The sequence below is a fragment of the Aegilops tauschii genome, chromosome 5 (assembly GCF_002575655.3).
Source record: "Aegilops tauschii subsp. strangulata cultivar AL8/78 chromosome 5, Aet v6.0, whole genome shotgun sequence".
Lineage (NCBI taxonomy): Eukaryota > Viridiplantae > Streptophyta > Magnoliopsida > Poales > Poaceae > Aegilops > Aegilops tauschii.
The window spans coordinates 192,189,161-192,199,722 of NC_053039.3; the positions used below are offsets into that span (position 1 = coordinate 192,189,161).

The following is a 10,562-nucleotide window of genomic DNA, read 5'->3' on the forward strand; positions in this document are numbered from 1 at the left end:
GCGAGTCTGTTTAAAAAATGACTCTCACGACCCCCATATCAGCGGCAAGAGATACCGCATGGGACATTGCAGTGGACTCATCAACGAAGGCAATACGCGCATGCTCATGACATCCTGCTCATGCATACAGAATGGTGCCATTGTCCGATCGTACATCTACTAAAAGCTTCTGCTATTGATTTAAGTTAAGACTAGATGTATAGTTTCAGTTAAGTTCATGTCCCTAGCTAGCACATATTCCTTTTTCGTTTAAGTTGTGACTCGATGCAGCAACATATGGTAAAAGAGAAGAAGCAGCTAGCTAACTATGAAGACCAATGACGTATAAAATGCAGGTAAACATGAAGAGAAAGCAAAGGTTGTGACTTACCATTGCTTTAACCATTCGAGAATGCCTTGCTGCAGCTTGTATGAGCGCATTTGAAGAAATAGCAGTTGGCCTTGAACCTGGAGTCTTATTAAGACTAGATCTTTGTAAAAGAATATTTTGCAAGTTTGGATTACTATTTTCTTTGTCAACCCTCTTCGTAGGCACCTGCCAATAGAAGTGCACTTTTAGCAATGCAAGTAAGCAACATAAATCTTACAAGGTCGGAAGCATATGACTGTAATCACCTGTTGGGTTCCCATCTGTTGGCTCAATTCTACAAACTTTGCCATCATGTTTCTTTCAAATTCCAGTCTTGATGTTCGCTCCTCTTGCAACAATCTTTCCCTTTCAGCACACTCTTCTTTTAACCTCTCCTCAAGTTGTTCTCTCTAAGCACGCTCCAAGTTAATCCTCTCTTGTGTGTTTGCATGTTCAGCTTGTAGTTGATCTTCTAATTCGTTGACCTGCTGGCTGAGCTGAGAGTTTTGCTCCTGGGTGGCTGCTGTAGCACGAGCTTGCTCTTCGATCTGGATACGAAACCTTTCAGAACCAGTTGAAGTTTTGGCCATGTATCCGTACCCACGAGGCAGCGATGACTTGCATTCCAGAGTGTCTTTGTAAGCGGTCTGGAAAATATTGTTTTTCTGCTCACTTGAAAGTGGACCTTCAATTTCAGTTTCTTTGATTTTAACCTCTTGAAGTGCTTTGTCCTAAAAATGGAAGGAACAATTATAGGTGCAGCATCAATATTGACACTATAAAAGATGAAACAAGAATAACACGGTCCAATGCATGAATAATCGCATCTGATGATGAAACATGCTGAATGCACATCATTGACTAACTATAGAATAACCAAAAGTCAGTGTACTCACGTAAACTTTCTGGGAATCTGTGTTAGACCATGTTCCATCGTTCTTGTGGGTGAGTTCCCACAGAGCAATACAATCTGGCTCTTCTCCAGTTTCCAAGTTTCTCTGCAAGTAATATACCAATGAGATGCTTGAAACATGACACCATATTTAGCAGCGAGGCATACATATTTAGTTGGACTCATACCTTCTCAAAACTAACTTGCGAGTAAGATTTTGATCCGATTATGTGTTTTGTCTTCTGTTTCTTACGGTTATCGGCATTCTTTTGGCTGCGATCCTATCAATTCATTGAAACCAAATATAACCAGTGAGACTAGCCATTTCATCTTCACACATAATAGACAAACTGTGATCTTAGAGATAACCTGAAATTTTGAATCAGTGCCAAAGTACTCAATCATCCATTCCCACTCTTCTGGTTGCAAATCTTCTGGCAGATTAGCCAATCTAGCTGCATCTGTTTTGTATGCCTTGTAAGTGGAGCTTAGAGTTGATCGCCAGCCTCTATATCGCTCTTTCGCAATTTTGAGAACTTTTTCTTCTGTTTCTGGTGTATCTTCCAAGTCCCATATGTCCTGTAAAGCATACAACAAATAAATATACATAAGCAGTGCATTATCGATGGTAAAATAAGATAACACATGTGAAAAAGATTATACGCACTATCATGTCTGCAACAATGAGTCCATGAATGGTAGGGTGAATGTCCGACCACGTCCTCACTCCAATGAGTGGTAACTTTCTTTTCATTATGACTACCACGTCATCCTTGAACGAACGATAGTTCATTCCTACTATACCACCCAATTTTCCAGAGAATGTAATATTTAGCTTTGCAGATCCATTGGCAAAACGCTTCTTAGATGCTTTAAAACCTTTTAGAACACCTCGCCCTTTCTTCTTCTGTCCACCAGCTTCTACAGCCCAAATCATACAAGAAAAATTGTATTACTTGGTATTAGATTGTAAGAAATGATGACACAAATGTAAACGAAAGCAAGTACCATCCTGTAGTAGCGCACAGTTGCGGCGAGCATGGGATGGCCATTCAGCAAGGGGACACATGTCATTAGCAGACACTGGAGTGTCAGATTGTTCTGGAGTTCCTGTAAAAGATTTAGTAGTCTTGAAGGTTTAGCTATTTAACCCACACCAAGATTTTATGCATTATAGCAAATGCTAAACAATTTACCAGATCTCGGTTGTCCACGTTGGTTTTTGTATGCCGTTATACTTTCCATCCTTGTTAAGAGAACAGAGCCTTTATTTACTGCACACAAAGACAATCATGGGACTTAGCATTAACAAAGCATTGATGTTCTGCACCATTCAGATAGGTGACTATGAAGTAAGGATGTTGTGTACCAGGAGCATCCTCCGTAAAATTCATCATTGTGCCCTTGCGTAGGTAAACCAGACATAAAATTTTGAGGCAATGTAAGAAGAAACGCAATACATTAAGCAGGCATAAAATCAAATCAGTTTAACTCATATTAAAATTTGAGGCAGCTCAAACTGAATGAAGCTCAAGGTCAAGCTGTAGAACATGACTCATGCTCAGCTTGTAACGATGTTGAGTCGATCTCGAGCTAAATGAGACGGCAAAAAGTATAAATCTATGTTGATTATTCCAACTAGATAAGGCGCAACACGTTATAAGAAAGCAATAAAAACAAAATATCTATTAAAAACTCATATTATAGTGGTTTGAATAACATGCAGAGGATGCACTAAACCTGAACCCTAGGTTCTCTTGACGTACATTATTCAGAAGTATTAAGCATATGTGAACATGAAAGGCGATGTATTAGTGATAGGTTGTTCATGAAAATACTACTCTGAATCAATAGGAAAAAACATTTCCAATGTGACTCGTGTAAGACCAAATATCTATTAAAAATCATCTTATAGTAATCTGAATCAAATGCAATGCAGAGGATGACTAAACCTGAATCCTCTGCTCTGGTGACGCACATATATCATCTAATATCTACATAGTGGTGCTCAAACAGCCAGTGGCGTACCGTGACAAGCTATAGGGGGGGACTTTTAAACTGGCAGAAAAATATGCATAAAAACTTATACGAATGACATGAACTCACAAGGTAACCGAACATATGGCAGTCATCTCATCGGCAGTCGTCGATTTGTCATCTTAACAACACAAGCTTTGTACATACAGAGTACGTCTATACCTTTCAGTTAATGGATCTAATGCTCAAAAAATAATGTAGATAATAATTAAATTGGCAAGAGATGATCCACGGATGGGCTGCACCAAAACGCTTAGTAATAAGTAACAAAATACAGTTTTGGAGGGGGGGTTACGACCCCCTTTGGCCTCCACGAGTAAACAGAGCGAACCAGGAGCAGAGATGCCGGAGAGGCCTGCCAGCACGCTGGGGTCCGGTGAGGCAGCAACCAGCGCCTGGCCACCACGTCACGACGCCAGCGTGCACAGCCGAGACGGCTGCGGCCATGAATCGGGCCAGGAGGCCCCGTCGAGCCCCAGTTCTAGGCCGAGGTGAGCTCCATGGCGGCCAGCCTCCAGGCCAAGGTGAGGCGCTCCGCCGACCCTCCAGGCCACGAGCGCCTCCGCTGAGGCGGCCAAATCGAGGCGCGATGGGAAAATGCCACCGGCGGCGGCCATGTCCCCTGCCTGGACTTCTTTTCTACGACCAAGGGGTGCGCGAGGAGAGAAGGGGCAGCCCCTCTGAATGGATCAGGATCGAGAGAGCCGCGCATCGAGGAGGAGCTCGCGGGGAGGGGGGTTTGATCCCGGACGGAGGCGGGCGCAGAGGAGAGGGAGGAGGGGGAGATCGAGGGGGACTGGATTTTTCAGCGAGGCAGGAGATCGGGAGGACTAACCTGACGCCGTGCAGCTGTTGTGGTTCGCTCTGTTGACGCCGTCATGATGCCGGCAGCACAGATGAACAGAGACGAGAGCTCAGATCCAATCGCCCGTGAAGACGCCGTGATTTGGTCTACAATTATATATTCGTGGGTTGTTATGAAGGTATTTAGCGGGAAGCTAATTTTTTGGTGGGAACAAAGACGCTAATTTGGGACTTTTAGCGGGAGGTTAAAAAATATTTGCGCAAACAACAATACACCTAAATTAGGTGGTGGGAAAGTAATTCTTTTTGTTTAAAAAAACTAATTATTTTTGGAGGAAATTTTCTAGATTGTAAATATATTTCGAGATGGAGGGAATACTAATATTTATTAGTAAAAAGTTATATCATGGTGAAAAAAACACCAAATCCGAGAATTGTGAAGGGGCGATTCGACGCCCTCCCCTGTAACGTTCTCGTCGTTGATATTTGTATAGTCGTCATCATTTGAGAAAGTCAATTAACGAAAGAAAAAGAGTTTCCCTGTTTATATTGTAAAACAACCATCACATACATCGAAGCAACCGGTACAAATGGATGCCACACACACCCAAAGCAAGATACACGAATGCCGGGCACCGACAAACAACCTCAACGACTACCAAGCACCTATAAGATGTGCAAAAAAGGATTTGCTTAGAGCCGACGGAGACCACCAGCACGAGGAGCGATCATCTTGGAAGATGTGCAACGGACATGCCGGACCGAGGTCTCCAAGATGATGCCTCCAAGAAGTACACGACCACGAACGTCGCTACCGTCCGATCCGAAGATCAAGTTTTCACCCGAAGTAAGATAGAAGGAGTGGGAGGAACACGACGTCCACGGATGCCTTCACCGTCAACCAGTGGACGGACTGGGTAGGTGATGTACCACGCTGCTTCAACCCCTCTATTGAGTTTGAACTTGTCCAATTCGAATCTGATGATGATACAGATGATGATGATGCTTACGTAAATATCTCTCCTGAAGTTTAATCTGATATGAAACAAGTTGAAACAAGGCATGCCTGCATAGTGTCATATGTTGTGGCAAATGGGAACAAGAGCTAGAGCCCAGCACTAACAATTTGGTGATGAAGACAAGAGAAGAGTAGTTGCTATTCTTTTAGTGTTGTTGATATTTTCCTTTTGACAGTGATGCTATGTACACACTGTTGCTATGAACTTATGGTCTTTTAGTGTTGTTGCCATTTTCACTACTTTGCCTTGAACTTATGGTCTTTTGTGTGAACAATCTATACAAGTATAGCTGTTGAAACTTGTGTGCTATCATTTTGAAACATTTGTTATATATCTCGCTGAGATGGTTTGTTATATCCTACTAAAATCTTGTGTCATATGTCCTTGTATATATCTTGATGTAGTGTTGTTGATCTGCTGATGAATTCGTGCTGAAAATTAGTCTGGGATACAGCTGTTATGCTGCTCAATTGGTGGCTGAAGAGCTGTTCAAATGAAGTCTGAGAGTGTTTAAAAATAGCTAGTATGCAGCCTTGCACAATTTCCGTACTTAACACATAATTTTATATTGAATCTCCTTTTTTATTAACAGCACACATAAATACATCACATCAAGCAAGATACGGAAAAATTAGGAAGAGAATGTGTGGTGCTCAGTTCTCACGACTCACCTTTGTGAGAAGGGCACTGAGCTTGCCGTCTTTCGGGTGCCGAGCACGACCTTGCTACCGGAGGAGGTCAGTAGGGTGAGTGGAGGAGACCCTGGCGGTGCAAGAAACCCTAAAGTGAAGGGCGTCCGCGAGTGTGCAACGCTTCACACGCGCGTAAGCGAGCATTCCTCCAAGTTGTGGTACCACCGATGTCCACTTTGCAAGATATGTGACTAAAATGCAACTTAGGTGCAAGTTGTGGTACCTAATGTGTGAATACCTCTGTAAACTAGTACGCCCCTTTAATCAGATCCTGCAAAAAAGTATAATAAATAAAGGAAAAAATTGGGAGCACGGTAGAGAATATCATTGCAATATCCTGCTCCTTTTTGGCAACACTAGAGGATTGTTGCATTATGCTGTACGTATTACCATGGATGCTCAATTTGTCGCAATATGTAATAGTTATTGCAACGCAACGAAGGTGAGGCAAAAAGTCACCCTATTACAACCAATACATGCTTTGTTGCAATATTATCTGTGACTAGCACCACATGTCAAAGGTGTTGCAATAGTATCTATGTACTTTGTTGCAATACCTAGCCGTTATTGCAACAAGATGACCAATTCACGCAACGGGACAGGACTATCGCAATATCACTACCATATTACAACAACGATGCAACTTGTGGCAATACACGGCTTCTATTGCAACAAAACGAGTACTTAGCGCGATGAAACGAAATTGTGGCAATATGTAGATCCTATTACCACGAACTTGAATTTTGTGGTAATATAGCATTTTATTGCAACAAAAGATAGTTGTAGTAATAATTTTTGTTGCAATAGACCAGAATCCTTGTAGTGATAGAAGTTGTCCTACATTTATAGAAGAGGAAAGAAAAAAGGTCAAAACTGAAAATTAAAGGGGAGTTAATGAAAATTATGTTACCAAGAATGAAGGACAATCAATAAGGTTTATGTTACCAAAGAAAAAGTCTTACCAGGAAGTTCTATAAAGACTTTGACTGCAGAAATTCCCACGAACTAACCGCAGATCATTAAATAATAATTCTCTAAAAAATATAATCCACAGACCATTTTATGTGTGCAGTTCTCCAAAGTCTTACCAGGAAGTTCACTATATGTGTGCATGAAATGCAGTACATGCTCAAAATGAAGCACAAGAGAAGCACTTTCGTGCAGTGCACAAAAGCAAAATTAGTGAACCTGATGTAGTCCTTAAATGTAAGCCATGCAGTCCGCAGCGTTGGCATAACCTGTCACAACTTTAGCACAACGAAGCATGCACGCAGTGCAAAATGTGTACACCTGCACCACAGGACCATGACGAATGCAGTGCACATAGAGACAACAAAGCAGTGCACACACGTACACTAGAAAAAATGATACGTAAGAGGGGAAAACAATAAAGAAAAATGCTACCAATGCAGTGCACAAAAATGTAGCGCAAACATGTGTAGTACGGAATGCGTGCACATGTAGTACAGAACCCTGATCAATGCAGTACATGGATGTTTTACTAAGCAGTGCACGCCCTTACATTGAAAAAAATACTAAAGATAGAAAATACAAAGAAAAAAAATTGACCACCTCAGGTGCACCCGGACCCAGCCAGTCTCGTAGTAGGTCTGCCCCCACCGTAGGCGAGCCGTTCTGAGCCACAGTGCATGGGGCCAGGCACACATGGGCCCACGGGTCATAGAGCAGCGAGCGCCGTGTATAAGCGCCCAAATAAGTAACTAGAGGAGTTTGATACGGCTGCCTCGCCAGCGCTTATAAACAGGTCGGGCACGCCTTCCGCGGACGAGGTGGGACTAAACAGTAGGCCGCACACAACGCACCGGGAACCAGCCGTGCTCATAGGCCGACTTGGGCCCAATGCGTCTTCACTCCGCGAACACAGGCCCAACAAGGCCCACTAAGAAAAAACAATAACTTCAAAAATAAAACATCAAAGAAAAATGAGAAACATTTTTTAAATGAATAACAACAACAAAAGAAAATGTGCATGGGCACTGCTAGAAAGTAGAGTTCACGATTAATAAATAAAACATAGGAAGCCCGAAGTCTACGTACAAATGCAGTCCGCGGCGTCCAACAATGCAGTTCTCCACGTGGAAGCGCAAAGTATTAATTTTTCTGAAATGCAGTTCTCTTTCTACTGTATTGCAGTATGGCTAAAATGAAGAATGCAGCCCTGTTAGTTAAGCAAAGCAGTCCATTATTAAATAAAGAACTGCATGAAAGAACTCCATCAAGAAACTAAACGTGCGTACATCTATATGAATCCTAATCCGATATAATTCAGTGCACGAAGAATAAATTTCACTTCCATGCAGTACACTATGTGGACGTACGCAGTTCTGTTCTGATAGCAAAGAAGTGCACTTACTAGGAAAATTAACCGAAAACACAATCATCACATTTTCTGACAGTTGCGTGCATACCTGAACAAGTCACGAAAAAAGAGGCGACGACGTTCCGGATTTCCAACGCACTAACAGAGCCTCCTCATAGCAGAACCTCTCTGTAGTTGCCACGTAACTAAAAACAGAGCCCCACCATGCTACCACCCCGCTCCACCTCTCCCACGTCCTGTCAAGGAGAGTAGAGGAGAAAACACAACTGCTTCGTACCCCAAAAAACCCCATTGCATCTTCTTCTCCACACTTCCTTTCACTAACCTCTCCCTCCAGAACAAACACAAGAGAGCATAGCAGAGTCATGGAGGATGCACCTCTGTACAAGCAGCGCTGCAGGTACACTAGGGAGCTCCACGACGTCGACCTCCACGGCAACCACAAGCTCCATGTCGTTTGCACAAGCAAGGGTGAAGAGGTGGACAAGATGCTGTCCACACTCAGGAGGAAGCTCGGCGGAATGCCCGTCAAACTAGTCGGCGTTGATGTCGAGTACACGCACTACGTGAAGCCACAGCGGGCAGCAGTGCTCCAGCTATGCGTAGAAAAGGAATGCCTTGTCTACCACATCTCTGCAGCTAAAGATAGGTCAGAATAACTATCAATCTGTACTATTGGTTGTCAATATTGATTTTAAATTTTCTTCACTGCAATTGCCAATATTTAAACTTTGGTTCTCATTTTTGAAAAGCATGGCCTATGAATTCATTGACAATTTTCATCTGGCTCCATGTATGTCACTCATGTGTTCAATTCTTGAATTATATGATCTAGCAATACACGCAGTTTTATTTTGATTTACCAAATACAAACTATTTGACTGAACAATACAAAAGTACAACATTACTATACAAAACATGTATAAAATTCAATTCAAGAGTACAATCATGCACAAAACATGCATTGCTTATGCAATATATTATCAGATTTACTAGTTATGCTGAACAAAGTATTAGCAACTACTCAATGCAACAGATTCAGATATTCATATTGCAGTTCAGTTTCAGAAAAACCAAAAAAACATTGGTAGTTCTAAGAAAATAAACTATATTCACTATATACAAACATCTTGCAGGCCAATGGAACTAGACAAATTCCTCATGAATGGTGAGTACACCTTCGTCGGATTCACCATTGAAGGAGACAAAAGCAAGCTGAAGCTTTCTGGTTTGGAGATCAACTCTGACAACTACATTGATATTCAGGTGGAATGGAGAGACCCATACAATAAAAACAAGTTTCACTCTATGGCTGATGTTGCCGGCAGGATGATAGACATTCACTACCATGACATGAAGAAAAAAATTAATCGCAAGGAGGACCATACTCTGTGGGGATTTTGCCCACTGCCAGAAAAGCTAATCAAGTATGCAGCAATAGATGCATTCGCAACATATGAGTCATGGAGAATCATCTACGATGTCATAATGGGACTGGAGAGGGCAAAAAGAGACAAACAAGCAAAGCAGAAGAAGAACAAGGCTGTAATCCAATACAACAACTAGAAATAATCAGGGCTATGTTTTAGTTTCAATTTACTTTAGTCGTTGTGTTGTTCTTTGTTACATGTATGCAACCTTTTGATTATGTCCGTTGGTTCATATCAAACATTTCTTTTGTAAAAACAATGTCGTTTTAGAATTATCATAGAATTTTCTTTCTGTTGTTTCACTTTACTTAGTTCAGTCTGCTTGTGATCAATTGTTTTCGCTGAAATTAGTTTGTGTTAGAACAAGTATACAGAAAACTTTCAAAAAATTAATATGCGATACCAAAAAATACTATTCACATACCTAAAAAAGAAAGATTAATGCAGTTCACAATGGTAAAAAAATAAGCATTACACATTTGGACACATGCAGTCCACAAAAAGTAATTATAGAAAAAGAACATTAATATTAATATTTATAAAAAATATAATCTGCAGACCATTATAAACAAACATGAATACAGTTCACATAACAAACATAAGGCAGTTCACGTGTATACATGAAGTGCAGTACATGCATAAATGCAGAACGAGAGGGGCTGCAACAACTTTCGTCCAGTGCACAACACACAAACTTGGTACGCGCAGTGCAGTACTCAACGTTGGTGCAAGCAGTACAATGACATCATTTGTACTACCACGAAATATATATACTCCAAAAGAAAAAAATGCTTCAGATAAGGAAAAAAATGACCACCCAGATGCAACCAGGCCCCAGCCAGTCCCGTAATAGGTCTGCACCCACCGTAGGCGAGCCATTCTGAGCCACAATGCATGGGGCCGGGCACACATGGGCCCACAGGTCAGAGCGCGTAGAGTAGCGAGCGCCGTGTATAAGCGCCCAAACAAGTAACCAGAGGATTTCGACCGAGATGCCT

General features: G+C 41.8%; 1 protein-coding gene and 1 pseudogene across 1 annotated transcript; one reads left to right on the forward strand and one right to left on the reverse strand.

Annotated features, from left to right (window-relative positions):
* Positions 1-301: 301 nt before the first annotated feature.
* Positions 302-3,030, reverse strand: LOC109753439 (uncharacterized; annotated as a pseudogene).
* A 5,469-nt stretch (positions 3,031-8,499) lies between these two features.
* On the forward strand, positions 8,500-9,700 carry LOC109753440 (uncharacterized). Its single transcript, XM_020312337.1, has 2 exons — positions 8,500-8,783; positions 9,271-9,700. Exons 1-2 carry the CDS (start codon positions 8,500-8,502, stop codon positions 9,698-9,700), a joined length of 714 nt encoding a protein of 237 aa, XP_020167926.1.
* The last annotated feature ends 862 nt before the right edge of the window (positions 9,701-10,562 follow it).

Excerpts from the sequence above, each read along its gene's own strand:
- LOC109753440 (XM_020312337.1), top strand. The coding sequence starts at position 8,500 with ATGGAGGATGCACCTCTGTACAAGCAGCGCTGCAGGTACACTAGGGAG. Across the intron at positions 8,784-9,270 it reads ATCTCTGCAGCTAAAGATAG|GCCAATGGAACTAGACAAAT; the intron begins GTCAGAATAACT and ends AACATCTTGCAG.